The sequence below is a fragment of the Procambarus clarkii genome, chromosome 67, assembly GCF_040958095.1.
Source record: "Procambarus clarkii isolate CNS0578487 chromosome 67, FALCON_Pclarkii_2.0, whole genome shotgun sequence".
Classification (NCBI taxonomy): domain Eukaryota; kingdom Metazoa; phylum Arthropoda; class Malacostraca; order Decapoda; family Cambaridae; genus Procambarus; species Procambarus clarkii.
In genome coordinates, this window is record NC_091216.1 from 14150042 (window position 1) to 14177591 (window position 27550).

The 27550-nt window shown below is 54.9% G+C and overlaps 1 protein-coding gene across 1 annotated transcript; it reads left to right on the forward strand.

Moving 5' to 3' along the window:
* Window positions 1–4103: 4103 nt before the first annotated feature.
* On the forward strand, window positions 4104–20576 carry LOC138355362 (uncharacterized). The gene is made up of 5 exons (XM_069310245.1): window positions 4104–4160; window positions 4606–6375; window positions 17473–17761; window positions 18807–19608; window positions 19664–20576. Exons 1-5 carry the CDS (start codon window positions 4104–4106, stop codon window positions 20574–20576), a joined length of 3831 nt encoding a protein of 1276 aa, XP_069166346.1.
* Window positions 20577–27550: the final 6974 nt, after the last annotated feature.

Consider the following 27550-nt stretch of genomic DNA (forward strand, 5'->3'; position numbering starts at 1 on the left):
TACGGCCCAGGCAGGTGTAGGGGCCCAGGCAGATGTAGGGGCCCAGACAGATGTAGGGGCCCAGGCAGGTGTAGAGACCCAGGCAGGTGTAGAGACCCAGGCAGGTGTAGGGACCCAGGCAGGTGTAGGGACCCAGGCAGGTGTAGGGACCCAGGTAGGTATAGGGACCCAGGCAGGTGTAGGGCAAAGGCAGGTGTAGGGGCCCAGGCAGGTGTAAGGGCCCAGGCAGGTGTAGGGGCCCAGGCAGGTGTAGGGGCCCAGGCAGGTGTAGGGGCCCAGGCAGGTGTAGGGGCCCAGGCAGGTGTAGGGGCCCAGGCAGGTGTAGGGGCCCAGGCAGGTGTAGGGGCCCAGGCAGGTGTAGGGCCAAGGCAGGTGTAGGGGCCCAGGCAGGTGTAGGGGCCCAGGCAGGTGTAGGGGCCCAGGCAGGTGTAGGGGCCCAGGCAGGTGTAGGGGCCCAAGCAGGTGTAGGGGCCCAGGCAGGTGTAGGGGCCCAAGCAGGTGTAGGGGCCCAGGCAGGTGTAGGGGCCCAGGCAGGTGTAGGGGCCCAGGCAGGTGTAGGGGCCCAGGCAGGTGTAGGGGCCCAGGCAGGTGTAAGGGCCCAGGCAGGTGTAAGGGCCCAGGCAGGTGTAGGGACCCAGGCAGGTGTAGGGACCCAGGCAGGTGTAGGGGCCCAGGCAGGTGTAGGGCCCCAGGCAGGTGTAGGGGCCCAGGCAGGTGTAGGGCCCCAGGCAGGTGTAGGGCCCCAGGCAGGTGTAGGGCCCCAGGCAGGTGTAGGGGCCCAGGCAGGTGTAGGGGCCCAGGCAGGTGTAGGGGCCCAGGCAGGTGTAGGGGCCCAGGCAGGTGTAGGGCCCCAGGCAGGTGTAGGGACCCAGGCAGGTGTAGGGACCCAGGCAGGTGTAGGGACCCAGGCAGGTGTAGGGCCCCAGGCAGGTGTAGGGCCCCAGGCAGGTGTAGGGCCCCAGGCAGGTGTAGGGGCCCAGGCAGGTGTAGGGGCCCAGGCAGGTGTAGGGGCCCAGGCAGGTGTAGGGACCCAGGTAGGTGTAGGGACCCAGGCAGGTGTAGGGGCCCAGGCAGGTATAGGGCCAGAGAGCTAGGCATCAGGGGAAGCAAGGATCGTCTGCCCTCGGTACACACACTCACCTAGTCAAGGGGAAATATAAACCTCCAACATGGAGGATCACCACATAAACCCCCAACATGGAGGATCACCACATAAACCACCAACATGGAGGATCACCACATAAACCCCCAACATGGAGGATCACCACATAAACCCCCAACATGGAGGATCACCACATAAACCACCAACATGGAGGATCACCACATAAACCACCAACATGGAGGATCACCACATAAACCACCAACATGGAGGATCACCACATAAACCACCAACATGGAGGATCACCACATAAACCACCAACATGGAGGATCACCACATAAACCACCAACATGGAGGATCACCACATAAACCACCAACATGGAGGATCACCACATAAACCACCAACATGGAGGATCACCACATAAACCACCAACATGGAGGATCACCCACATAAACCACCAACATGGAGGATCACCCACATAAACCACCAACATGGAGGATCACCACATAAACCCCCTACATGGAGGATCACCCACATTAACCACCTACATGGAGGATCACCACATAAACCTCCAACATGGAGGATCACCACATAAACCACCAACATGGAGGATCACCACATAAACCACCAACATGGAGGATCACCCACATAAACCACCAACATGGAGGATCACCACATAAACCACCAACATGGAGGATCACCACATAAACCCCCTACATGGAGGATCACCCACATTAACCACCTACATGGAGGATCACCACATAAACCTCCAACATGGAGGATCACCACATAAACCACCAACATGGAGGATCACCACATAAACCACCAACATGGAGGATCACCCACATAAACCACCAACATGGAGGATCACCACATAAACCACCAACATGGAGGATCACCACATAAACCACCAACATGGAGGATCACCCACATAAACCACCAACATGGAGGATCACCACATAAACCACCAACATGGACGATCACCACATAAACCACCAACATGGAGGATCACCCACATAAACCACCAACATGGAGGATCACCACATAAACCACCAACATGGAGGATCACCCACATAAACCCCCTACATGGAGGGTCACCACATAAACCACCAACATGGAGGGTCACCACATAAACCACCAACATGGAGGGTCACCCACATAAACCCCCAACATGGAGGGTCACCACATAAACCCCCTACATGGAGGGTCACCCACATAAACCCCCTACATGGAGGGTCACCCACATAAACCCCCTACATGGAGGGTCACCCACATAAACCCCCTACATGGAGGGTCACCCACATAAACCCCCTACATGGAGGGTCACCCACATAAACCCCCTACATGGAGGGTCACCCACATAAACCCCCTACATGGAGGGTCACCCACATAAACCCCCTACATGGAGGGTCACCCACATAAACCCCCTACATGGAGGGTCACCACATAAACCCCCTACATGGAGGGTCACCACATAAAACAGGTGATCCTCCCACAGCATCAAAAGGGCCCCAAATCCCACCCTTATCTGAGTCAATGACGTAACTTAACAGTTTTTAAGGCCACTCCTCTGAGTTCCTGTCACCGGCAGATAATTATATTTTTGTATAAGAGACCGAGCGACAAAAACAGACTTGGATAGATAGGTGGAGGGTATCATTCATCCATCTATTCATCCATGAATGAATAGATGGATGGACAGATGGATAGATAGGTGGATGGACAGATATAGATGGACAGATGGGAGATGAACAGTACCGGGTGCCACTTTTGTACACTAAAACAATGTTTTGATTACCTGTCTACAGTTGGAGGCTAGGTGCTGGGGATTAGGTGCTGCGGGCTAGGTACTGGGGGCTAGGTGCTGGGGGCTACTAGCTCTTACCCAGAGTTGCACGGGTAATGGTCTGTGGTATGGAACAGACATTGGCTGGTCAGGGGACACCAAAGTTAAACGTCTTAAGAAATATAAGTTTGTAGCCCTACCCCTCCAGAGCGATTTTCAAGAAGTCTGAAATGAGTGTCTGTCACCATCACTCCCGCCGTTTACCCGCGCATTGTCAGTATTTACCACAGTAAGGTGGATAACAACATTTGTATTAACTTGAACCATCAGAGATTTAATCCGGTAATTTAATTTAAACCGCAAAAGCGGAAACCCGTAGTTCTATCAATCACCCAGAGCTATGAAGGATCCCAGACACACTCAACAGGTATACAAGTGGGACTTAAGGCCTTAACTAAGGGGCCGCAACTATGGGCTCCCTTGATCACTTGTGGACTATAGCCTCCCTTGAGTACTTCTGAATTGTGAGGACTACATCAAGGTGTCCCCCACTACAGCAACGCCCCCCCCCACTACAGCAACGCCCCCCCCCCCACTACAGCAACGCCCCCCCCCCCCCCCCCCCACTACAGCAACGCCCCCCTCCCCTCTACAGCAACGACCCCCCCCCCCACTATAGCAACGCCCCCTCTCTAGAGCAAGCTACTCAGGAATTGTGATCAATACTCAAATATTGAGAGCACCCGGGTAACTGTACACACACGCGCACGCACACACGCATGCACGCCCACACACACACACACACACTATAGGCTATTCAATGGTGCAACAAATGCCTACTAAAGTTCAACTCGAGTAAATGTAAGGTAATGAAACTAGGTGGTGGAAACAGGAGGCCAGACACAGGATACAGAATAGGAGATGAAGTACTTAATGAAACGGACAGAGAGAAAGATCTAGGAGTTGATATCACACCAAACCTGTCTCCTGAAGCCCACATAAAAAGAATAACATCTGCGGCATATGCGAGGCTGGCTAACATCAGAACAGCCATCAGGAACCTGTGTAAGGAATCATTCAGAACCTTGTACACCACATATGTAAGACCAATCCTGGAGTATGCGGCCCCAGCATGGAGCCCGTACCTTGTCAAGCACAAGACGAAGCTGGAAAAAGTTCAGAGATATGCCATTAGACTAGTCCCAGAACTAAGAGGCATGAGTTACGAGGAAAGGCTGCGGGAAATGCACCTTACGACACTGGAAGACAGAAGAGTAAGGGGAGACATGAATTGACAGCGTACATAAAGATAAACTATTTAACACGGGTGGGACGCGAACAAGGGGACACAGGTGGAGACTGAGTACCCACATGAGCCACAGGGACGTTAGAAAGATTTTTTTCAGTGTCAGAGTAGTTAACAGGTGGAATGCATTAGGCAGTGATGTGGTGGAGGCTGACTCCATACACAGTTTCAAGTGTAGATATGATAGAGCCCAGTAGGCTCACGAACCTGTACACCTGTTGATTGACGGTTGAGAGGCGGGACCAAAGAGCCAGAGCTCAACCCCCGCAAGCACAACTAGATGAGTACAATTAGGTGAGTACCCCCCCCCCCACTCACTGTACTGCTTTTTGTGTGGCGTTCATCGATACTTGCCGCAGTGCTGCACCGCTGGTGTGGTGAGACACCTGTGTACACTCCCACGGTGGGTGTAGCATACACCCACCGTGGGAGTGTATGTTACACCCACCGTGGGAGTGTATGTTACACCCACCGTGGGAGTGTATGTTACATCCACCGTGGGAGTGTATGATACACCCACCGTGGTAGTGTATGATGCACCCACCGTGGGAGTGTATGATACACCCACCGTGGGAGTGTATGATACACCCACCGTGGCAGTGTATGATACACCCACCGTGGGAGTGTATGATACACCCACCGTGGGAGTGTATGATACACCCACCGTGGGAGTGTATGATACACCCACCGTGGGAGTGTATGATACACCCACCGTGGGAGTGTATGATACACCCACCGTGGGAGTGTATGATACACCCACCGTGGGAGTGTATGATACACCCACCGTGGGAGTGTATGTTACACCCACCGTGGGAGTGTATGTTACACCCACCGTGGGAGTGTATGTTACACCCACCGTGGGAGTGTATGATACACCCACCGTGGGAGTGTATGATACACCCACCGTGGGAGTGTATGATACACCCACCGTGGGAGTGTATGATACACCCACCGTGGGAGTGTATGATACACCCACCGTGGGAGTGTATGATACACCCACCGTGGGAGTGTATGTTACACCCACCGTGGGAGTGTATGTTACACCCACCGTGGGAGTGTATGTTACCCCCACCGTGGGAGTGTATGATGCACCCACCGTGGTAGTGTATGATGCACCCACCGTGGGAGTGTATGATACACCCACCGTGGGAGTGTATGATACACCCACCGTGGCAGTGTATGATACACCCACCGTGGGAGTGTATGATACACCCACCGTGGGAGTGTATGATACACCCACCGTGGGAGTGTATGATACACCCACCGTGGGAGTGTATGATACACCCACCGTGGGAGTGTATGATACACCCACCGTGGGAGTGTATGATACACCCACCGTGGGAGTGTATGATACACCCACCGTGGGAGTGTATGTTACACCCACCGTGGGAGTGTATGTTACACCCACCGTGGGAGTGTATGTTACACCCACCGTGGGAGTGTATGATACACCCACCGTGGGAGTGTATGATACACCCACCGTGGGAGTGTATGATACACCCACCGTGGGAGTGTATGATACACCCACCGTGGGAGTGTATGTTACACCCACCGTGGGAGTGTATGATACACCCACCGTGGGAGTGTATGATACACCCACCGTGGGAGTGTATGATACACCCACCGTGGGAGTGTATGATACACCCACCGTGGGAGTGTATGATACACCCACCGTGGGAGTGTATGATACACCCACCGTGGGAGTGTATGATACACCCACCGTGGGAGTGTATGATACACCCACCGTGGGAGTGTATGATACACCCACCGTGGGAGTGTATGATACACCCACCGTGGGAGTGTATGATACACCCACCGTGGGAGTGTATGATACACCCACCGTGGGAGTGTATGATACACCCACCGTGGGAGTGTATGATACACCCACCGTGGGAGTGTATGATACACCCACCGTGGGAGTGTATGATACACCCACCGTGGGAGTGTATGATACACCCACCGTGGGAGTGTATGATACACCCACCGTGGGAGTGTATGATACACCCACCGTGGGAGTGTATGATACACCCACCGTGGGAGTGTATGATACACCCACCGTGGGAGTGTATGATACACCCACCGTGGGAGTGTATGATACACCCACCGTGGGAGTGTATGATACACCCACCGTGGGAGTGTATGATACACCCACCGTGGGAGTGTATGATATACACCGTGGGAGTGTATGATATACACCGTGGGAGTGTTTATCCTGGACCCTGCGTGTCACTGGGCCAGGTGTATCCACGTATACACACCCACCGATATGCAAGTGTATTCAGTGGCATACAGACGTATACAAATGTATACAGATGTATAAAGATGTTCACTGGGTGTACAATTATATCCGTGGATATACATACGCAGCTGTATGCAAGTGAATACGTGGGTATACAGATGTACACAGGTGTATACGAGTTCATACATAGGTATTCAGGGTACACATGTGTATACAAAGCAGAAACTTAACAACAATTCTTCCTTGGCGACTGTGTGGTGTGAGGAAGGTCTTTCACCCTCAGTGTTGAGTGAACTCAAGTCCATTCCATCCAGCGGTCGACCCCACAGACGCATTCATAAATTTTAACATGCTGTTCATTCAAAATGGGAATTTTCTCATATATAAATTAATATTATATTAGCATATTGTGCATATATAGGCATAGATTAGGTTAGGTGTTTAGGTTCTGTTGGCGATTATTTGTATTTGTAGTACGTGGGTGAAGCATTTACAGCGTTGTGGTTCGAACAAAAGTCGTCAGTGAAGCACTTGTTCCGGATATGTTCGAACGTCAGCAGTTGTGAGTCGTGTGTAAACCGTTGTATTCGTTCGCAAACAAAGAGTTTGGTGGAGTGAATGGTTTACATTTGACCTTTGTTCATGAGGACGGTTATGGGTGTGTGTGTGTGTGTGTGTGTGTGTGTGTGTGTGGGTGTGTGTGGGTGGGTGTGTGTGTGTGTACTCACCTAGTTGTACTCACCTAGTTGTGTTTGCGGGGGTTGAGCTCTGGTTCTTTGGTCCCGCCTCTCAACCGTCAATCAACAGGTGTACAGTTTCCTGAGCCTATCGGGCTCTTATCATATCTACACTTGAAACTGTGTATGGAGTCAGCCTCCACCACATCACTTCCTAATGCATTCCATTTGTCAACCACTCTGACACTAAAAAAGTTCTTTCTGATATCTCTGTGGCTCATTTGGGCACTCAGTTTCCACCTGTGTCCCCTAGTGCGTGTTCCCCTTGTGTTAAATAGACTGTCTTTATCTACCCTATCAATTCCCTTGAGAATCTTGAATGTGGTGATCATGTCCCCCCTAACTCTTCTGTCTTCCAGCGAAGCGAGGTTTAATTCCCGCAGTCTCTCCTCGTAGCTCATACCTCTCAGCTCGGGTACTAGTCTGGTGGCAAACCTTTAAACCTTTTCCAGTTTAGTCTTATCCTTGACTAGATATGGACTCCATGCTGGGGCTGCATACTCCAGGATTGGCCTAACATATGTGGTATACAAAGTTCTGAATGATTCTTTACACAAGTTTCTGAATGCCGTTCGTATGTTGGCCAGCCTGGCATATGCCGCTGATGTTATCCGCTTGATATGTGCTGCAGGAGACAGGTCTGGCGTGATATCAACCCCCAAGTCTTTTTCTTTCTCTGACTCCTGAAGAATTTCCTCTCCCAGATGATACCTTGTATCTGGCCTCCTGCTCCCTACACCTATCTTCATTACATTACATTTGGTTGGGTTAAACTCTAACAACCATTTGTTCGACCATTCCTTCAGCTTGTCTAGGTCTTTTTGAAGCCTCAAACAGTCCTCTTCTGTTTTAATCCTTCTCATAATTTTAGCATCGTCCGCAAACATTGAGAAAAATGAATCGATACCCTCCGGGAGATCATTTACATATATCAGAAACAAGATAGGAACGAGTACAGAGCCCTGTGGGACTCCACTGGTGACTTCACGCCAATCGGAGGTCTCACCCCTCACCGTAACTCTTTGCCTCCTATTGCTTAGGTACTCCCTTATCCACTGGAGCACCTTACCAGCTACACCTGCCTGTCTCTCCAGCTTATGTACCAGCCTCTTATGCGGTACTGTGTCAAAGGCTTTCCGACAATCCAAGAAAATGCAGTCCGCCCATCCTTCTCTTTCTTGCTTAATCTTTGTTACCTGGTCATAGAATTCTATTAAGCCTGTCAGGCAAGATTTACCCTCCCTGAACCCATGTTGTCGATTTGTCACGAAGTCTCTTCTCTCCAGATGTGCTACCAGGTTTTTTCTCATAATCTTCTCCATCACCTTGCATGGTATACAAGTCAAGGACACTGGCCTGTAGTTCAGTGCCTCTTGCCTGTCGCCCTTTTTGTATATTGGGACCACATTCGCCGTCTTCCATATTTCTGGTAGGTCTCCCGTCTCTAGTGACTTGCTATACACTATGGAGAGTGGCAAGCAAAGTGCCTCTGCACACTCTTTCAGTACCCATGGCGTGTGTGTGGTGTTGGGTGTGTGTGTGTGTTTGGTGTTGGGTGTGTGTGTGTGGTGTTGGGTGTGTGTGTGTGGTGTTGTGTGTGTGTGTGTGTGGTGTTGTGTGTGTGTGTGTGTGTGTGTGTGTGTGTGTGTGTGTGTGTGGTGTTGGGTGTGTGTGTGTGTGTGGTGTTGGGTGTGTGTGTGTGTGGTGTTGGGTGTGTGTGTGTGTGTGTGGTGTTGGGTGTGTGTGTGTGTGTGTGTGTGTGTGTGTGTGGTGGTGGGTGTGGCTGAGGGTGGCGCAGATGCACTGCAGTGTGGCTGTGGTGAGTCTGGCTACCCCGCCGCCGGACCCCCCCCCCCCCACACAACCACCCCATCCCCCCCCCCCCGCCCCCCCATGTCTGAAGCTCCTTTACATTCATACCCATTCCTTGCCCATCCCCACTCCTTGTTCCTAGCCCATCCCCACCCTTCCTTGCCCATCCCCCCCCACGAGCCCATCCCCCCCTCCCCCTCACGAGCCCAATGATGTCAAATCTCTTTATTTGACCTTTAGTCCGTAACAAAGGTGTCAATATTAACAGTATTAACTACAGGTATTCCTGTGGTCCGGTGTTACTGCTGGTGACCGTCACAGGGCTCCAAGGCCTCCACCGGTGCTTGTCACACCTAAAGGCAGTTAACAGTTGTTGGATTAAACATTAAATTGATCCATCTTTAAAGCTCAGTCACAATGTGTGTTTTATAGTGAAGTTGATAATGACGTCCGAGGTGCTCAGGTCCTTGAGGAAAACACCTGCTGGCTTCAGTGAGCTCAGGTGTTTTTGGGGCGGGTGTTGACTGTGATGGGAGGAGGAACGTTGTTTGGTGATGGTGTGGTGGTTGTCACTATACACGTCTCCTCCTTGACTTAAGTGTTCCTTATCCAGTACTGTAGCCTTATGACAGTCTTCGTCTTAATAACCCAGCCTTATGACAGTCTTCGTCTTAATAACCCAGCCTTATGACACAGTCTTCGTCTTAATAACCCAGCCTTATGACACAGTCTTCGTCTTAATAACCCAGCCTTATGACACAGTCTTCGTCTTAATAACCCAGCCTTATGACACAGTCTTCGTCTTAATAACCCAGCCTTATGACAGTCTTCGTCTTAATAACCCAGCCTTATGACACAGTCTTCGTCTTAATAACCCAGCCTTATGACACAGTCTTCGTCTTAATAACCCAGCCTTATGACACAGTCTTCGTCTTAATAACCCAGCCTTATGACACAGTCTTCGTCTTAATAACCCAGCCTTATGACACAGTCTTCGTCTTAATAACCCAACACAAGCACTGAAGCCTTACTCTCGTGCCTCCTAATGTTGCAAGAAACAGTGTGTGTGTGTTGGCCAGGCTGTGTCGTGTTCCCTGTTGCTAGTGTGTTGGCCAGGCTGTGTCGTGTTCCCTGTTGCTAGTGTGTTGGCCAGGCTGTGTCGTGTTCCCTGTTGCTAGTGTGTTGGCCAGGCTGTGTCATGTTCCCTGTTGCTAGTGTGTTGGCCAGGCTGTGTCGTGCTCCCTGTTGCTAGTGTGTTGGCCAGGCTGTGTCGTGTTCCCTGTTGCTAGTGTGTTGGCCAGGCTGTGTCATGTTCCCTGTTGCTAGTGTGTTGGCCAGGCTGTGTCATGTTCCCTGTTGCTAGTGTGTTGGCCAGGCTGTGTCGTGTTCCCTGTTGCTAGTGTGTTGGCCAGGCTGTGTCATGTTCCCTGTTGCTAGTGTGTTGGCCAGGCTGTGTCATGTTCCCTGTTGCTAGTGTGTTGGCCAGGCTGTGTCGTGTTCCCTGTTGCTAGTGTGTTGGCCAGGCTGTGTCATGTTCCCTGTTGCTAGTGTGTTGGCCAGGCTGTGTCGTGCTCCCTGTTGCTAGTGTGTTGGCCAGGCTGTGTCGTGTTCCCTGTTGCTAGTGTGTTGGCCAGGCTGTGTCATGTTCCCTGTTGCTAGTGTGTTGGCCAGGCTGTGTCATGTTCCCTGTTGCTAGTGTGTTGGCCAGGCTGTGTCGTGTTCCCTGTTGCTAGTGTGTTGGCCAGGCTGTGTCATGTTCCCTGTTGCTAGTGTGTTGGCCAGGCTGTGTCATGTTCCCTGTTGCTAGTGTGTTGGCCAGGCTGTGTCATGTTCCCTGTTGCTAGTGTGTTGGCCAGGCTGTGTCGTGTTCCCTGTTGCTAGTGTGTTGGCCAGGCTGTGTCGTGTTCCCTGTTGCTAGTGTGTTGGCCAGGCTGTGTCATGTTCCCTGTTGCTAGTGTGTTGGCCAGGCTGTGTCATGTTCCCTGTTGCTAGTGTGTTGGCCAGGCTGTGTCGTGCTCCCTGTTGCTAGTGTGTTGGCCAGGCTGTGTCGTGTTCCCTGTTGCTAGTGTGTTGGCCAGGCTGTGTCGTGTTCCCTGTTGCTCCCTGTGTTGGCCAGGCTGTGTCGTGTTCCCTGTTGCTAGTGGTCCCACTCATCACCACACTGACATGACTATGACACTGACATGACTATGACAGTGACATGACTATGACAGTGACATGACTATGACAGTGACATGACTATGACAGTGACATGAGCACGACACTGACATGAGCACGACACAGACATGAGCACGACACAGACATGAGCACGACACTGACATGAGCACGACACAGACATGAGCACGACACAGACATGAGCACGACACTGACATGAGCTCCAGTGTTCATAACAACAGCAGTTGCCAACACGGTGTCACGTGCCTTCACAACACCACTACAGTACCTGGTATTTTGAGTTATTTGTACTACAGTTCCCCTAACTACACCAAGACTCTGTTCAGTGGACGTTATTTGTCTTAAACAGTGGTTATAAATTATTATTTTCAGAACAATGCGGATTTTCTTATGGTTTTCTTGGAGATGCTTATGACGTCATGATTGTTAATTGTTGTTGAACAGTCACCACAGTCACCACAGTCACTACAGTCACTACAGTCACTACAGTCACTACAGTCACCACAGTCACCACAGTCACCACAGTCACCACAGTCACCACAGGGACAGTCATTACCCTCACACAGTCACCACAGGGACAGTCATTACCCTCACACAGTCACCACAGGGACAGTCATTACCCTCACACAGTCACCACAGGGACAGTCATTACCCTCACACAGTCACCACAGGGACAGTCATTACCCTCACACAGTCACCACAGGGACAGTCATTACCCTCACACAGTCACCACAGGGACAGTCATTACCCTCACACAGTCACCACGGGGACAGTCATTACCCTCACACAGTCACCACAGGGACAGTCATTACCCTCACACAGTCACCACAGGGACAGTCATTACCCTCACACAGTCACCACAGGGACAGTCATTACCCTCACACAGTCACCACAGGGACAGTCATTACCCTCACACAGTCACCACAGGGACAGTCATTACCCTCACACAGTCACCACAGGGACAGTCATTACCCTCACACAGTCACCACAGGGACAGTCATTACCCTCACACAGTCACCACAGGGACAGTCATTACCCTCACACAGTCACCACAGAGACAGTCATTACCCCTCACAGTCACCACAGGGACAGTCATTACCCCTCACAGTCACCACAGGGACAGTCATTACCCTCACACAGTCACCACAGGGACAGTCATTACCCTCACACAGTCACCACAGGGACAGTCATTACCCTCACACAGTCACCACAGGGACAGTCATTACCCTCACACAGTTACCACAGGGACAGTCATTACCCTCACACAGTCACCACAGGGACAGTCATTACCCTCACACAGTCACCACAGGGACAGTCATTACCCTCACACAGTCACCACAGGGACAGTCATTACCCTCACACAGTCACCACAGGGACAGTCATTACCCTCACACAGTCACCACAGGGACAGTCATTACCCTCACACAGTCACCACAGGGACAGTCATTACCCTCACACAGTCACCACAGGGACAGTCATTACCCCTCACAGTCACCACAGGGACAGTCATTACCCTCACACAGTCACCACAGGGACAGTCATTACCCTCACACAGTCACCACAGGGACAGTCATTACCCTCACACAGTCACCACAGGGACAGTCATTACCCTCACACAGTCACCACAGGGACAGTCATTACCCTCACACAGTCACCACAGGGACAGTCATTACCCTCACACAGTCACCACAGGGACAGTCATTACCCTCACACAGTCACCACAGGGACAGTCATTACCCTCACACAGTCACCACAGGGACAGTCATTACCCTCACACAGTCACCACAGGGACAGTCATTACCCTCACACAGTCACCACAGGGACAGTCATTACCCTCACACAGTCACCACAGGGACAGTCATTACCCTCACACAGTCACCACAGGGACAGTCATTACCCCTCACAGTCACCACAGTTACAGTCATTACCCTCACACAGTCACCACAGGGACAGTCATTACCCTCACACAGTCACCACAGGGACAGTCATTACCCTCACACAGTCACCACAGGGACAGTCATTACCCTCACACAGTCACCACAGGGACAGTCATTACCCTCACACAGTCACCACAGGGACAGTCATTACCCTCACACAGTCACCACAGGGACAGTCATTACCCTCACAGTCACCAGTTTCACCACCACAGCTACACACATGTTTCTTGTGTACAGCTGTGTCGTCTCGGTTATGAAGCACTGTCACACTTGGGTGAAGGCAAGTGTTATGGTGGCCCTGGTGGCCCTGGTGGCCAGTCATGGTGGCCCTGGTGGCCAGTCATGGTGGCCCTGGTGGCCAGCCCTGGTGGCCCTGGTGGCCAGCCCTGGTGGCCCTGGTGGCCAGCCCTGGTGGCCAGCCCTGGTGGCCCTGGTGGCCAGTCATGGTGGCCCTGGTGGCCAGTCATGGTGGCCCTGGTGGCCAGCCCTGGTGGCCCTGGTGGCCAGTCATGGTGGCCCTGGTGGCCAGTCATGGTGGCCCTGGTGGCCAGTCATGGTGGCCCTGGTGGCCAGTCATGGTGGCCCTGGTGGCCAGTCATGGTGGCCCTGGTGGCCAGTCATGGTGGCCCTGGTGGCCAGTCATGGTGGCCCTGGTGGCCAGTCATGGTGGCCCTGGTGGCCAGTCATGGTGGCCCTGGTGGCCAGTCATGGTGGCCCTGGTGGCCAGTCATGGTGGCCCTGGTGGCCAGTCATGGTGGCCCTGGTGGCCAGTCATGGTGGCCCTGGTGGCCAGCCCTGGTGGCCAGTCATGATGGCCCTGGTGGCCAGTCATGATGGCCCTGGTGGCCAGTCATGGTGGCCCTGGTGGCCAGCCCTGGTGGCCAGTCATGGTGGCCCTGGTGGCCAGTCATGGTGGCCCTGGTGGCCAGTCATGGTGGCCCTGGTGGCCAGTCATGGTGGCCCTGGTGGCCAGTCATGGTGGCCCTGGTGGCCAGTCATGGTGGCCCTGGTGGCCAGTCATGGTGGCCCTGGTGGCCAGTCATGGTGGCCCTGGTGGCCAGTCATGGTGGCCCTGGTGGCCAGTCATGGTGGCCCTGGTGGCCAGTCATGGTGGCCCTGGTGGCCAGTCATGGTGGCCCTGGTGGCCAGTCATGGTGGCCCTGGTGGCCAGTCATGGTGGCCCTGGTGGCCAGCCCTGGTGGCCAGTGATGATGGCCCTGGTGGCCAGTCATGGTGGCCCTGGTGGCCAGCCCTGGTGGCCAGTCATGGTGGCCCTGGTGGCCAGCCCTGGTGGCCAGTCATGGTGGCCCTGGTGGCCAGCCCTAGTGGCCAGTCATGGTGGCCCTGGTGGCCAGTCATGGTGGCCCTGGTGGCCCGCAAGAACACCTGGCCGTGTGTTTATAAGGAAGTTAATCCCATTTATCCGGACCAGTAATCAATTGCTGGCTGACCGACACATTAATTGATTGATTAAATAATTAGTGAGCCAAGCAATTTACTAATTAATTAATTTGTTGATTGGTTTTTTCACAAGTGTTTAGGAATTATTTTGACGAGTATAAGATACCTGAGGTCTTGGTCTCTCTCTCTCTCTCTCTCTCTCTCTCTCTCTCTCTCTCTCTCTCTCTCTCACACACGTAGAGGGTCGTCTGAATATAATTAACATAGTAGAGAAACCGTATCTAAAAAAACAAACAATGTGGCCAATCATTAGGGACAGTGGTGTGAACGCTGCGCTGATTGGACGTTTAAGACCAAATGTCTTCCAATATAACAACAACGATTTTTAGTCCAGCGAATCACCGCCGAGGGTAAACTTGGAGTGTTGCTATACCTTGTACAGTGGTAGGTATGGTAGCGACCAGGCTACCGCCCCCAGGTATGGTAGCGACCCGTCTACCGCCCCCCCAGGTATGGTAGCGACCAAGCTACCGCCCCCCAGGTATGGTAGCGTCCAAGCTACCGTCCACCAGGTATGGTAGCGTCCAAGCTACCGTCCACCAGGTATGGTAGCGACCAAGCTACCGTCCGCCAGGTATGGTAGTGGCCAAGCTACCGTCCGCCAGGTATGGTAGTGGCCAAGCTACCGTCCGCCAGGTATTGTAGCGACCAGGCTACCACCCCCCAGGTATGGTAGCGACCAAGCTACCGTCCGCCAGGTATGGTAGCGACCAGGCTACCGCCCCCAGGTATGGTAGCGACCAAGCTACCGCCCCCCAGGTATGGTAGCGACCAGGCTACCGCCCCCCCAGGTATGGTAGCGACCAGGCTACCGCCCCCAGGTATGGTAGCGACCAAGCTACCGCCCCCCAGGTATGGTAGCGACCAGGCTACCGCCCCCAGGTATGGTAGCGACCAAGCTACCGTCCGCCAGGTATGGTAGCGACCAAGCTACCGTCCGCCAGGTATGGTAGCGACCAGGCTACCGCCCCCAGGTATGGTAGCGACCAAGCTACCGCCCCCCAGGTATGGTAGCGACCAGGCTACCGCCCCCCAGGTATGGTAGCGACCAGGCTACCGCCCCCAGGTATGGTAGCGACCAAGCTACCGCCCCCCAGGTATGGTAGCGACCAGGCTACCGCCCCCCAGGTATGGTAGCGACCAGGCTACCGCCCCCCAGGTATGGTAGCTTGGTCGCTACCATACCTGGATGAAGGAGTACGGTTGACTAAGTCTAGACTTGATCACCACAACGAATCACAAAACGTTTGTCTTGTAATATGAGGACAGGTGGAGGCTGGCCGGGCGGGCTCCTCGAGTACGGCCGTCAAGTCTTACCTCGCTCAAGCTATTGCTTGACTCTCACCCAGTAGTCACTCCAGAGAAATTACAATTTGTTTTTGGGCATGTGTTTTAAGTTAACTAAGTTAAGTGGGTAAGTTATATACTGAAAAATAATACGATTTTTTAACGGATGAATTGACTAGGACGCTGAAAGAATATATTCAGGTAGGATTTGTCTTGTGTATGCTGGTATACACGTGTGTGTGTGTGAATATACTAGCATATACACATGCTGGAACATCTATCGTTGCTTCCTGAGAGGTTGGTCTCCTATCTTGAGATCTATCTTGAGATGATTTCGGGACTTTAGTGTCCCCGCGGCCCGGTCTTCGACCAGGCCTCCACCCCCAGGAAGCAGCCCGTGACAGCTGACTAACACCCAGGTACCTATTTTACTGCTAGGTAACAGGGGCATAGGGTGAAAGAAACTCTACCCATTGTTTCTCGCCGGCGCCTGGGATCGAACCCGGAACCACAGGATCACAAGTCCAGCGTGCTGTCCGCTCGGCCGGCCGGCTCCCAGGACACATTTCTAGTAAATAGTTGCTTATCCCTGGAGCAAGGCAACTGTTGTTGTTCGCATCCTGTGGGAGGTCGGATCTCGGCATGACTTACAGCACCTCTGTACCAGACAATGGGATGGAAGGTAAGGTAATTATCAGGGGGAAAGCGCCAAGCCGTTACGACTATATAGCAGTGGGAAGGGATCAGGATAAGGATGTGGGATGGGACGGGGGGATGGAATGGTGCCCAACCACTTGGACGGTCGGAGGGTGGGGGGGGGGGAGAGGGGGTCTCAATTGTAAAAAATTAAATATCTCTTAATGAAAAATGTCTCAATATTTGTTTATCTCACCACTTGTTCTTACGAGGTGGTGTTTTGTTGACCCCACACTCACACTCACACACACACACACACACACTCTCACACACACTCACACTCACACATTAGCTCCCGCCTCTAATGGAAATATTGGGTGACCAGTCACATAAGAAAATTCACTTTCGCAAACAGAGTGGTAGACGGTTGGAACAAGTTAGGGGAGAAGGTGGTGGAGGCCAAGACCGTCAGTAGTTTCAAAGCGTTATATGACAAAGAGTGCTGGGAAGACGGGACACCACGAGCGTAGCTCTCATCCTGTAACTACACTTAGGTAATTACACTTAGGTAATTACACAATATATGACAATGGGTGCATAATAGACGCTAGGCATAAATCACTAAGAACTCTATTGACCCGTCCAGGATTCGAACCCATGCCGCATAGGATCCCCCCCCCCCTTCCCCCAACCGCACACGACACTGTAACCACTTCACCAATCATCGTCGAATCTAATTGCCAATCTAATCGTCGACAAATTCCTTATAATCATTGATGGCAAGAGACAGGAAGAGAAAAGTCATAATTACAAGGCGTCGTGATGGAGACACCAGGCTGTAGTAGCTGGCAAGTGTAGCAATCTTATGCTAGAGTTAGCGTGAGAGTCTTGCTGTGTTGGTCATCTCAAGCGTGGGGGAGACATACAGAGGTGGTTATGTCACACTAATACCTGGACCACGGCCTGGACCACGGCCTGGACCACGGCCTGGACCAGGGCTTGGACCACGGCCTGGACCAGGGCCTGGACCAGGGCCTGGACCACGGCCTGGACCACGGCCTGGACCACGGCCTGGACCACGGCCTGGACCACGGCCTGGACCAGGGCCTGGACCACGGCCTGGACCACGGCCTGGACCACGGCTTGGATCAGGGCCTGGACCAGGGCTTGGATCAGGGCCTGGACCAGGGCTTGGATCAGGGCCTGGACCAGGGCTTGGACCAGGGCTTGGACCAGGGCCTGGACCAGGGCCTGGACCACGGCCTGGACCACGGCCTGGACCAGGGCTAGGACCACGGCCTGGACCACGGCCTGGACCAGGGCCTGGACCACGGCCTGGACCAGGGCCTGGACCACGGCCTGGACCACGGCTTGGACCAGGGCCTGGACCAGGGCTTGGATCAGGGCCTGGACCAGGGCTTGGACCAGGGCTTGGACCAGGGCCTGGACCAGGGCCTGGACCACGGCCTGGACCAGGGCTAGGACCACGGCCTGGACCACGGCCTGGACCAGGGCCTGGACCAGGGCCTGGACCAGGGCCTGGACCACGGCCTGGACCACGGCCTGGACCAGGGCCTGGACCAGGGCCTGGACCAGGGCTTGGACCAGGGCCTGGACCAGGGCTTGGACCAGGGCCTGGACCAGGGCTTGAATCAGGGCCTGGACCAGGGCCTGGACCAGGGCTTGGACCAGGGCCTGGACCAGGGTCTGGACCAGGGTCTGGACCACGGCCTGGACCAGGGCTAGGACCACGGCCTGGACCACGGCCTGGACCAGGGCTTGGACCAGGGCCTGGACCAGGGCCTGGACCAGGGCCTGGACCAGGGCCTGGACCAGGGCCTGGACCAGGGCCTGGACCAGGGCCAGGACCAGGGCCTGGACCAGGGCCTGGACCAGGACCCCAACACCAATATTACCACACCGTCGTCAGCGTGGTGGTACTAACGTTAAGGGGAGTTATAACACTCAGGCCAACCACACTAAGGCGTTTAGATGGTTCTGCTGGAACCTATACAAGTCTTCAGCACAACCCCGGAGGTCACCTGGTGACCACCATCAGTTGTGTTATGATCACATGCTGTTATGTGTGCCTCCAGACCTTCCAGGACACGTCAGGGACGTGTGTAGCAGGTCCAGACCTTCCAGGACACGTCAAGGACGTGTGTAGCAGGTCCAGACCTTCCAGGACACGTCAAGGACGTGTGTAGCAGGTCCAGACCTTCCAGGACACGTCAAGGACGTGTGTAGCAGGTCCAGACCTTCCAGGACACGTCAAGGACGTGTGTAGCAGGTCCAGACCTTCCAGGACACGTCAAGGACGTGTGTAGCAGGTCCAGACCTTCCAGGACACGTCAGGGACGGTGTAGCAGGTCCAGACCTTCCAGGACACGTCAGGGACGGTGTAGCAGGTCCAGACCTTCCAGGACTACCAGGGAGGAGCTGCGGCTTCTTCTGGGTCGGATTACCGCACGTCAAGCAAGCCGATCAACCTGTTTCGGTGACATCGCCAACACCCACGAGACATCGCCAACACCCACGAGACATCGCCAACACCCACGAGACATCGCCAACACCCACGAGACATCGCCAACACCCACGAGACATCGCCAACACCCACGAGACATCGCCAACACCCACGAGACATCGCCAACACCCACGAGACATCGCCAACACCCACGAGACATCGCCAACACCCACGAGACATCGCCAACACCCACGAGACATCGCCAACACCCACGAGACATCGCCAACACCCACGAGACATCGCCAACACCCACGAGACATCGCCAACACCCACGAGACATCGCCAACACCCACGAGACATCGCCAACACCCACGAGACATCGCCAACAGCCACGTGACATCGCCAACAGCCACGAGACATCGCCAACAGCCACGAGACATCGCCAACAGCCACGAGACATCGCCAACAGCCACGAGACATCGCCAACAGCCACGTGACATCGCCAACAGCCACGTGACATCGCCAACACCCACGAGACATCGCCAACAGCCACGAGACATCGCCAACACCCACGAGACATCGCCAACAGCCACGAGACATCGCCAACACCCACGAGACATCGCCAACAGCCACGAGACATCGCCAACAGCCACGAGACATATACGTCTGTCCCCCCCCCCCCTAAACATTGTAAACAGTCATAACAACTTGTGTGGAGTACAGGAGAGTGAGGGACGAGGTCGTTCACCCGGCGGTGTTCGTCCTGCCACACCCGGCGGTGTTCGTCCTGCGACACCCGGCGGTGTTCGTCCTGCGACACCCGGCGGTGTTCGTCCTGCGAGACCAGGCGGTGTTCGTCCTGCGACACCCGGCGGTGTTCGTCCTGCCACACCCGGCGGTGTTCGTCCTGCGACACTCAGCGGTGTTCGTCCTGCGACACCCGGCGGTGTTCGTCCTGCGACACCCGGCGGTGTTCGTCCTGCGACACCCGGCGGTGTTCGTCCTGCGACACCCAGCGGTGTTCGTCCTGCGACACCCGGCGGTGTTCGTCCTGCGACACCCGGCGGTGTTCGTCCTGCGACACCCGGCGGTGTTCGTCCTGCGAGACCCGGCGGTGTTCGTCCTGCCACACCCGGCGGTGTTCGTCCTGCGACACCCGGCGGTGTTCGTCCTGCGAGACCAGGCGGTGTTCGTCCTGCGACACCCGGCGGTGTTCGTCCTGCCACACCCGGCGGTGTTCGTCCTGCGACACCCAGCGGTGTTCGTCCTGCGACACCCGGCGGTGTTCGTCCTGCGACACCCGGCGGTGTTCGTCCTGCGACACCCGGCGGTGTTCGTCCTGCGAGACCCGGCGGTGTTCGTCCTGCCACACCCGGCGGTGTTCGTCCTGCGACACCCGGCGGTGTTCGTCCTGCGACACCCGGCGGTGTTCGTCCTGCGACACCCGGCGGTGTTCGTCCTGCGACACCCGGCGGTGTTCGTCCTGCGACACCCGGCGGTGTTCGTCCTGCGACACCCGGCGGTGTTCGTCCTGCGACACCCGGCGGTGTTCGTCCTGCGACACCCGGCGGTGTTCGTCCTGCGACACCCGGCGGTGTTCGTCCTGCGAGACCAAACACAGGGATGTAGTCTCTAGTTGGGGGCAAGAAGGGCCCGGGAGGTGATGAGCAACTACATTAGCGAGTTTCTGAACTTTGTTAATACGTCGCCGAGCGGAGGAGTCACAGTAACGGTGTCACACCAGACCAGCCACAGTAACGGCGTCACACCAGGCCAGCCACAGTAACGGCGTCACACCAGGCCAGCCACAGTAACGGCGTCACACCAGGCCAGCCACAGTAACGGTGTCACACCAGACCAGTCACAGTAACGGCGTCACACCTGCCCAGCCACAGTAACGGCGTCACACCAGGCCAGCCACAGTAACGGCGTCACACCAGGCCAGCCACAGTAACGGCGTCACACCAGGCCAGCCACAGTAACGGCGTCACACCTGACCAGCCACAGTAACGGCGTCACACCAGGCCAGCCACAGTAACGGCGTCACACCTGACCAGCCACAGTAACGGCGTCACACCTGACCAGCCACAGTAACGGCGTCACACCTGACCAGCCACAGTAACGGTGTCACACCAGACCAGCCACAGTAACGGTGTCACACCAGACCAGCCACAGTAACGGTGTCACACCAGACCAGCCACAGTAACGGCGTCACACCAGGCCAGCCACAGTAACGGCGTCACACCAGGCCAGCCACAGTAACGGCGTCACACCAGACCAGCCACAGTAACGGCGTCACACCAGACCAGCCACAGTAACGGCGTCACACCAGGCCAGCCACAGTAACGGCGTCACACCAGACCAGCCACAGTAACGGCGTCACACCAGGCCAGCCACAGTAACGGCGTCACACCAGGCCAGCCACAGTAACGGCGTCACACCAGGCCAGCCACAGTAACGGCGTCACACCAGGCCAGTCACAGTAACGGTGTCACACCTGACCAGTCACAGTAACGGCGTCACACCAGGCCAGTCACAGTAACGGCGTCACACCAGGCCAGTCACAGTAACGGTGTCACACCAGACCAGTCACAGTAACAGCGTCACGCCAGGACAGTCACAGTAACGGTGTCACACCAGGCCAGTCACAGTAACGGCGTCACACCAGACCAGTCACAGTAACGGCGTCACACCTGACCAGTCACAGTAACGGCGTCACACCAGGCCAGTCACAGTAACGGCGTCACACCAGGCCAGTCACAGTAACGGCGTCACACCTGACCAGTCACAGTAACGGCGTCACACCAGGCCAGCCACAGTAACGGCGTCACACCTGACCAGTCACAGTAACGGCGTCACACCAGGCCAGTCACAGTAACGGCGTCACACCTGACCAGCCACAGTCACGGCGTCACACCAGACCAGTCACAGTAACGGCGTCACACCTGGCCAGCCACAGTAACGGTGTCACACCTGACCAGTCACAGTAACGGCGTCACACCAGGCCAGTCACAGTAACGGCGTCACACCAGGCCAGTCACAGTAACGGCGTCACACCTGACCAGCCACAGTAACGGCGTCACACCAGACCAGTCACAGTAACGGCGTCACACCTGCCCAGCCACAGTAACGGCGTCACACCAGGCCAGCCACAGTAACGGCGTCACACCAGGCCAGCCACAGTAACGGCGTCACACCAGGCCAGCCACAGTAACGGCGTCACACCAGGCCAGCCACAGTAACGGCGTCACACCTGACCAGCCACAGTAACGGCGTCACACCAGGCCAGCCACAGTAACGGCGTCACACCTGACCAGCCACAGTAACGGCGTCACACCTGACCAGCCACAGTAACGGCGTCACACCTGACCAGCCACAGTAACGGCGTCACACCTGGCCAGCCACAGTAACGGCGTCACACCTGGCCAGCCACAGTAACGGCGTCACACCAGGCCAGCCACAGTAACGGCGTCACACCTGACCAGCCACAGTAACGGCGTCACACCAGGCCAGCCACAGTAACGGCGTCACACCTGGCCAGCCACAGTAACGGCGTCACACCAGGCCAGCCACAGTAACGGCGTCAAACCAGGCCAGCCACAGTAACGGCGTCACACCTGGCCAGCCACAGTAACGGCGTCACACCTGACCAGCCACAGTAACGGCGTCACACCTGACCAGCTACAGTAACGGCGTCACACCAGGCCAGCCACAGTAACGGCGTCACACCAGGCCAGCCACAGTAACGGCGTCACACCAGGCCAGCCACAGTAACGGCGTCACACCTGGCCAGCCACAGTAACGGCGTCACACCAGGCCAGCCACAGTAACGGCGTCACACCTGACCAGCCACAGTAACGGCGTCACACCAGGCCAGCCACAGTAACGGCGTCACACCTGACCAGCCACAGTAACGGCGTCACACCTGGCCAGCCACAGTAACGGCGTCACACCAGGCCAGCCACAGTAACGGCGTCACACCAGGCCAGCCACAGTAACGGCGTCACACCTGACCAGCCACAGTAACGGCGTCACACCTGGCCAGCCACAGTAACGGCGTCACACCTGGCCAGCCACAGTAACGGCGTCACACCAGGCCAGCCACAGTAACGGCGTCACACCAGGCCAGCCACAGTAACGGCGTCACACCTGGCCAGCCACAGTAACGGCGTCACACCTGACCAGCCACAGTAACGGCGTCACACCTGACCAGCCACAGTAACGGCGTCACACCAGGCCAGCCACAGTAACGGCGTCACACCAGGCCAGCCACAGTAACGGCGTCACACCAGGCCAGCCACAGTAACGGCGTCACACCTGGCCAGCCACAGTAACGGCGTCACACCAGGCCAGCCACAGTAACGGCGTCACACCTGACCAGCCACAGTAACGGCGTCACACCAGGCCAGCCACAGTAACGGCGTCACACCTGACCAGCCACAGTAACGGCGTCACACCAGGCCAGCCACAGTAACGGCGTCACACCTGACCAGCCACAGTAACGGCGTCACACCAGGCCAGCCACAGTTACGGCGTCACACCTGACCAGCCACAGTAACGGCGTCACACCAGGCCAGCCACAGTAACGGCGTCACACCTGACCAGCCACAGTAACGGCGTCACACCAGGCCAGCCACAGTAACGGCGTCACACCTGACCAGCCACAGTAACGGCGTCACACCTGACCAGCCACAGTAACGGAGTCACACCAGGCCAGCCACAGTTACGGCGTCACACCTGACCAGCCACAGTAACGGAGTCACACCAGGCCAGCCACAGTTACGGCGTCACACCTGACCAGCCACAGTAACAATGAAGATGAATAATGTATTAAAAGGAATTAATAATCAAAACTTTCAAGCAGTTTAAAATTCGTATTCTGTTACCACTCTCAGACATCTTCCTTGACCAATCATAGCGACGTCTTCCTTGTCAGACCACAGGAGGGTGGTGGAGGCCACACAGAGGAAGACACAGGAGGCTGGTGGAGGCCACACAGAGGAAGACACAGGAGGGTGGTGGAGGCCACACAGAGGAAGACACAGGAGGGTGGTACAGTGTGTGTCAAGAACTAGCTGCCCAAGACTATATGAAGGGTAGTACAGTGTGTGTCAAGAACTAGCTGCCCTAGACTATGTGAAGGGGAGTACAGTGTGTGTCAAGAACTAGCTGCCCTAGACTATGTGAAGGGGAGTACAGTGTGTGTCAAGAACTAGCTGCCCTAGACTATATGAAGGGGAGTACAGTGTGTGTCAAGAACTAGCTGCCCTAGACTGAAGGGGAGTACAGTGTGTGTCAAGAACTAGCTGCGTGATGCTAAACAGTCCCCATCTCTCCTATGGGTTAGTGATACAGGGGCTGCACGCATGCTAGTCAGGGTCAGACGCCGCCTACACTGACAAATGTTGGGCGCATTACGAGGTGGAGGACGAGAACACGAGAGTTACTGAAGTACCGGCAGAGCTCCGGGCGCCTCAGACCAACTAAAGTCTCGGGAACTAGCAACCCGTGTTTCAGTAACTCACTGACGCAGACGGTGACGTGAGAGTAACTCTCAGCAAGTGTTCTCCAACTGAGAGGAAGATAGTATGAGGAGAAAGTGCCAAGTCTATATGGCAATATGGCACTTGAAAGGGGGGGATATAAGGACAAAGAGCTCTGTTTCACTCTTCTTCACAATATGGTATCTTCACGGAAGATATCTCAAGATATCATATTGTAGAAGACCGAGAACAAGTTTATCAACGCCCGAGGCGTTAAGAAGTCTGGGAAACATCCAATTGTGTCCAAATGTGAGACAAGAAAACCGGGAAGAGGTCATGCACTCGACCCACGAGTACGAGGGACTGGTTACCCGTGTACTCTGCCAGACGCACTCGACCTCTCCCAGCGTCGTGAGAGGCAGCAACTCTCACCAGCGCTCTTACCGTGCCCCACAATGTACTCAAGGGCACAACAGGCCGGTACCCAGCACCATGGGTACCCAGCACCATGGGTACCCAGCACCATGGGTACCCAGCACCTTGGGTACCCAACAGCCTCAGTATACTCGGTATACCAGTCCGTGGACACCACATAGGACGTATTGGACTGAAAGCAGACAAAACATCTTAGTTATGCGTAGACTAAATGGAAGTAAACTTGGTGAGGAGGTCTGGGCTTCTGAGCGGACATTGTGAGTGGTGAGGACCACCTCTAGGGTCAGGTCAGGGACCTGTACTCACCTAGTTGTGCTTGCAGGGGGTGAGCTTCGGCTCTCTGGTCCCGCCTCTCACCTGTCGTTCAACTGGTGTACCTGTGGTCGAGTTAATGATAAAAATTTATGCATGCTGAGGAAGCCGGATTACAGTAGACCCATGTATGATCAGTCTACCATACAACATACCCATACAGACCCTGTATGACCAGTCTACCATACAACATACCCATACAGACCCCGTATGACCAGTCTACCATACAATATACCCATACAGACCCTGTATGACCAGTCTACCATACAACATACCCATACAGACCCTGTATGACCAGTCTACCATACAACATACCCATACAGACCCTGTATGACCAGTCTACCATACAACATACCCATACAGACCCTGTATGACCAGTCTACCATACAATATACCCATACAGACCCCGTATGACCAGTCTACCATACAATATACCCATACAGACCCCGTATGACCAGTCTACCATACAACATACCCATACAGACCCTGTATGACCAGTCTACCATACAACATACACACGCCCCAACATAGATCTCAACACTCACAGATCACCACAAAACAGGACACAAGAAAAGATTTAAAAATATTAAAATATTCTCACTAACAAACACACAAGTCGGTATATGCGGGTCCGGTGTGTTCAGCGCTGTGTGTCAAGACTGTCAAGGGGTGCACGTCGTGGTACTTGTCAAGCCTGTCAAGGGGTACACGTCGTGGCCCTTGTCAAGCCTGTCAAGGGGTACACGTCGTGGCCCTTGTCAAGCCTGTTAAGGGGTACACGTCGTGGCCCTTGTCAAGCCTGTCATGGGGTACATGTCGTGGCACTTGTCAAGCCTGTCAAGGGGTACACGTCGTGGCCCTTGTCAAGCCTGTCAAGGGGTGCACGTCGTGGCCCTTGTCAAGCCTGTCAAGGGGTACACGTCGTGGCCCTTGTCAAGCCTGTTAAGGGGTACACGTCGTGGCCCTTGTCAAGCCTGTCATGGGGTACATGTCGTGGCACTTGTCAAGCCTGTCTAGGGGTACACGTCGTGGCCCTTGTCAAGCCTGTCAAGGGGTACACGTCGTGGCACTTGTCAAGCCTGTCAAGGGGTACACGTCGTGGCCCTTGTCAAGCCTGTCAAGGGGTACACGTCGTGGCACTTGTCAAGCCTGTCAAGGGGTACACGTCGTGGCCCTTGTCAAGCCTGTCAAGGGGCACACGTCGTGGCACTTGTCAAGCCTGTCAAGGGGTACACGTCGTGGCCCTTGTCAAGCCTGTCAAGGGGTACACGTCGTGGCACTTGTCAAGGGGTACACGTCGTGGCACTTGTCAAGCCTGTCTAGGGGTACACGTCGTGGCACTTGTCAAGCCTGTCAAGGGGTACACGTCGTGGCCCTTGTCAAGCCTTGGTACTATTTTTCCTCGAACTGCCACCTTCTCATCTTTTTCTTTTACACTGCCAGCCTTGGTCAAGTAGATGACACAGGCGGCGCTGAACACCCCACACTGCCAGCCTTGGTCAAGTAGATGACACAGGCGGCGCTGAACACCCCACACTGCCAGCCTTGGTCAAGTAGATGACACAGGCGGCGCTGAACACCCCACACTGCCAGCCTTGGTCAAGTAGATGACACAGGCGGCGCTGAACACCCCACACTGCCAGCCTTGGTCAAGTAGATGACACTGGCGGCGCTGAACACCCCACACTGCCAGCCTTGGTCAAGTAGATGACACAGGCGGCGCTGAACACCCCACACTGCCAGCCTTGGTCAAGTAGATGACACAGGCGGCGCTGAACACTCCACACTGCCAGTCTTGGTCAAGTAGATGACACAGGCGGCGCTGAACACCCCACACTGCCAGTCTTGGTCAAGTAGATGACACAGGCGGCGCTGAACACCCCACACTGCCAGTCTTGGTCAAGTAGATGACACAGACGGCGCTGAACACCCCACACTGCCAGTCTTGGTCAAGTAGATGACACAGACGGCGTTGAACACTTCACACTGCCAGCCTTGGTCAAGTAGATGACACAGACGGCGCTGAACACTCCATAGAATCTATATAACGAACTAAACGCACAAGTGTTGAACAGTTTTCCGAAACTAAAAAGACAACACATTTTCTCCCGCCACGCATGTTCCTGGTGTCTTCACCACCGACACTCGCTGCTGGACGTCAGTACATAATTGAAACAGTTATAATTCTCTACTCACGTTTCTACGATAGCCATGTCGGTAGGGTAGTCTCGTGCGCCGGCGAGACGTCGACGGTAGTTAGGTTGTTATCCCCCCCCCCCGGGAGTAATACCAGTGGTATTAATCAAGAACTGAACAGGAGGGTAAACTCACTTTTAGTGCCGTATTCATGTACGCTGATGATCACTTCATCTACATTGTA

Coding starts and splice junctions, on each gene's coding strand:
- LOC138355362 (XM_069310245.1), top strand. CDS start 4,104: ATGAGTTACGAGGAAAGGCTGCGGGAAATGCACCTTACGACACTGGAA. Junction 4,161..4,605: donor CGACACTGGAAGACAGAAGA/GTAAGGGGAGAC, acceptor CGGTGGGTGTAG/CATACACCCACCGTGGGAGT. Junction 6,376..17,472: donor ATGATATACACCGTGGGAGT/GTATGATATACA, acceptor GGCCTGGACCAG/GGCTTGGACCACGGCCTGGA.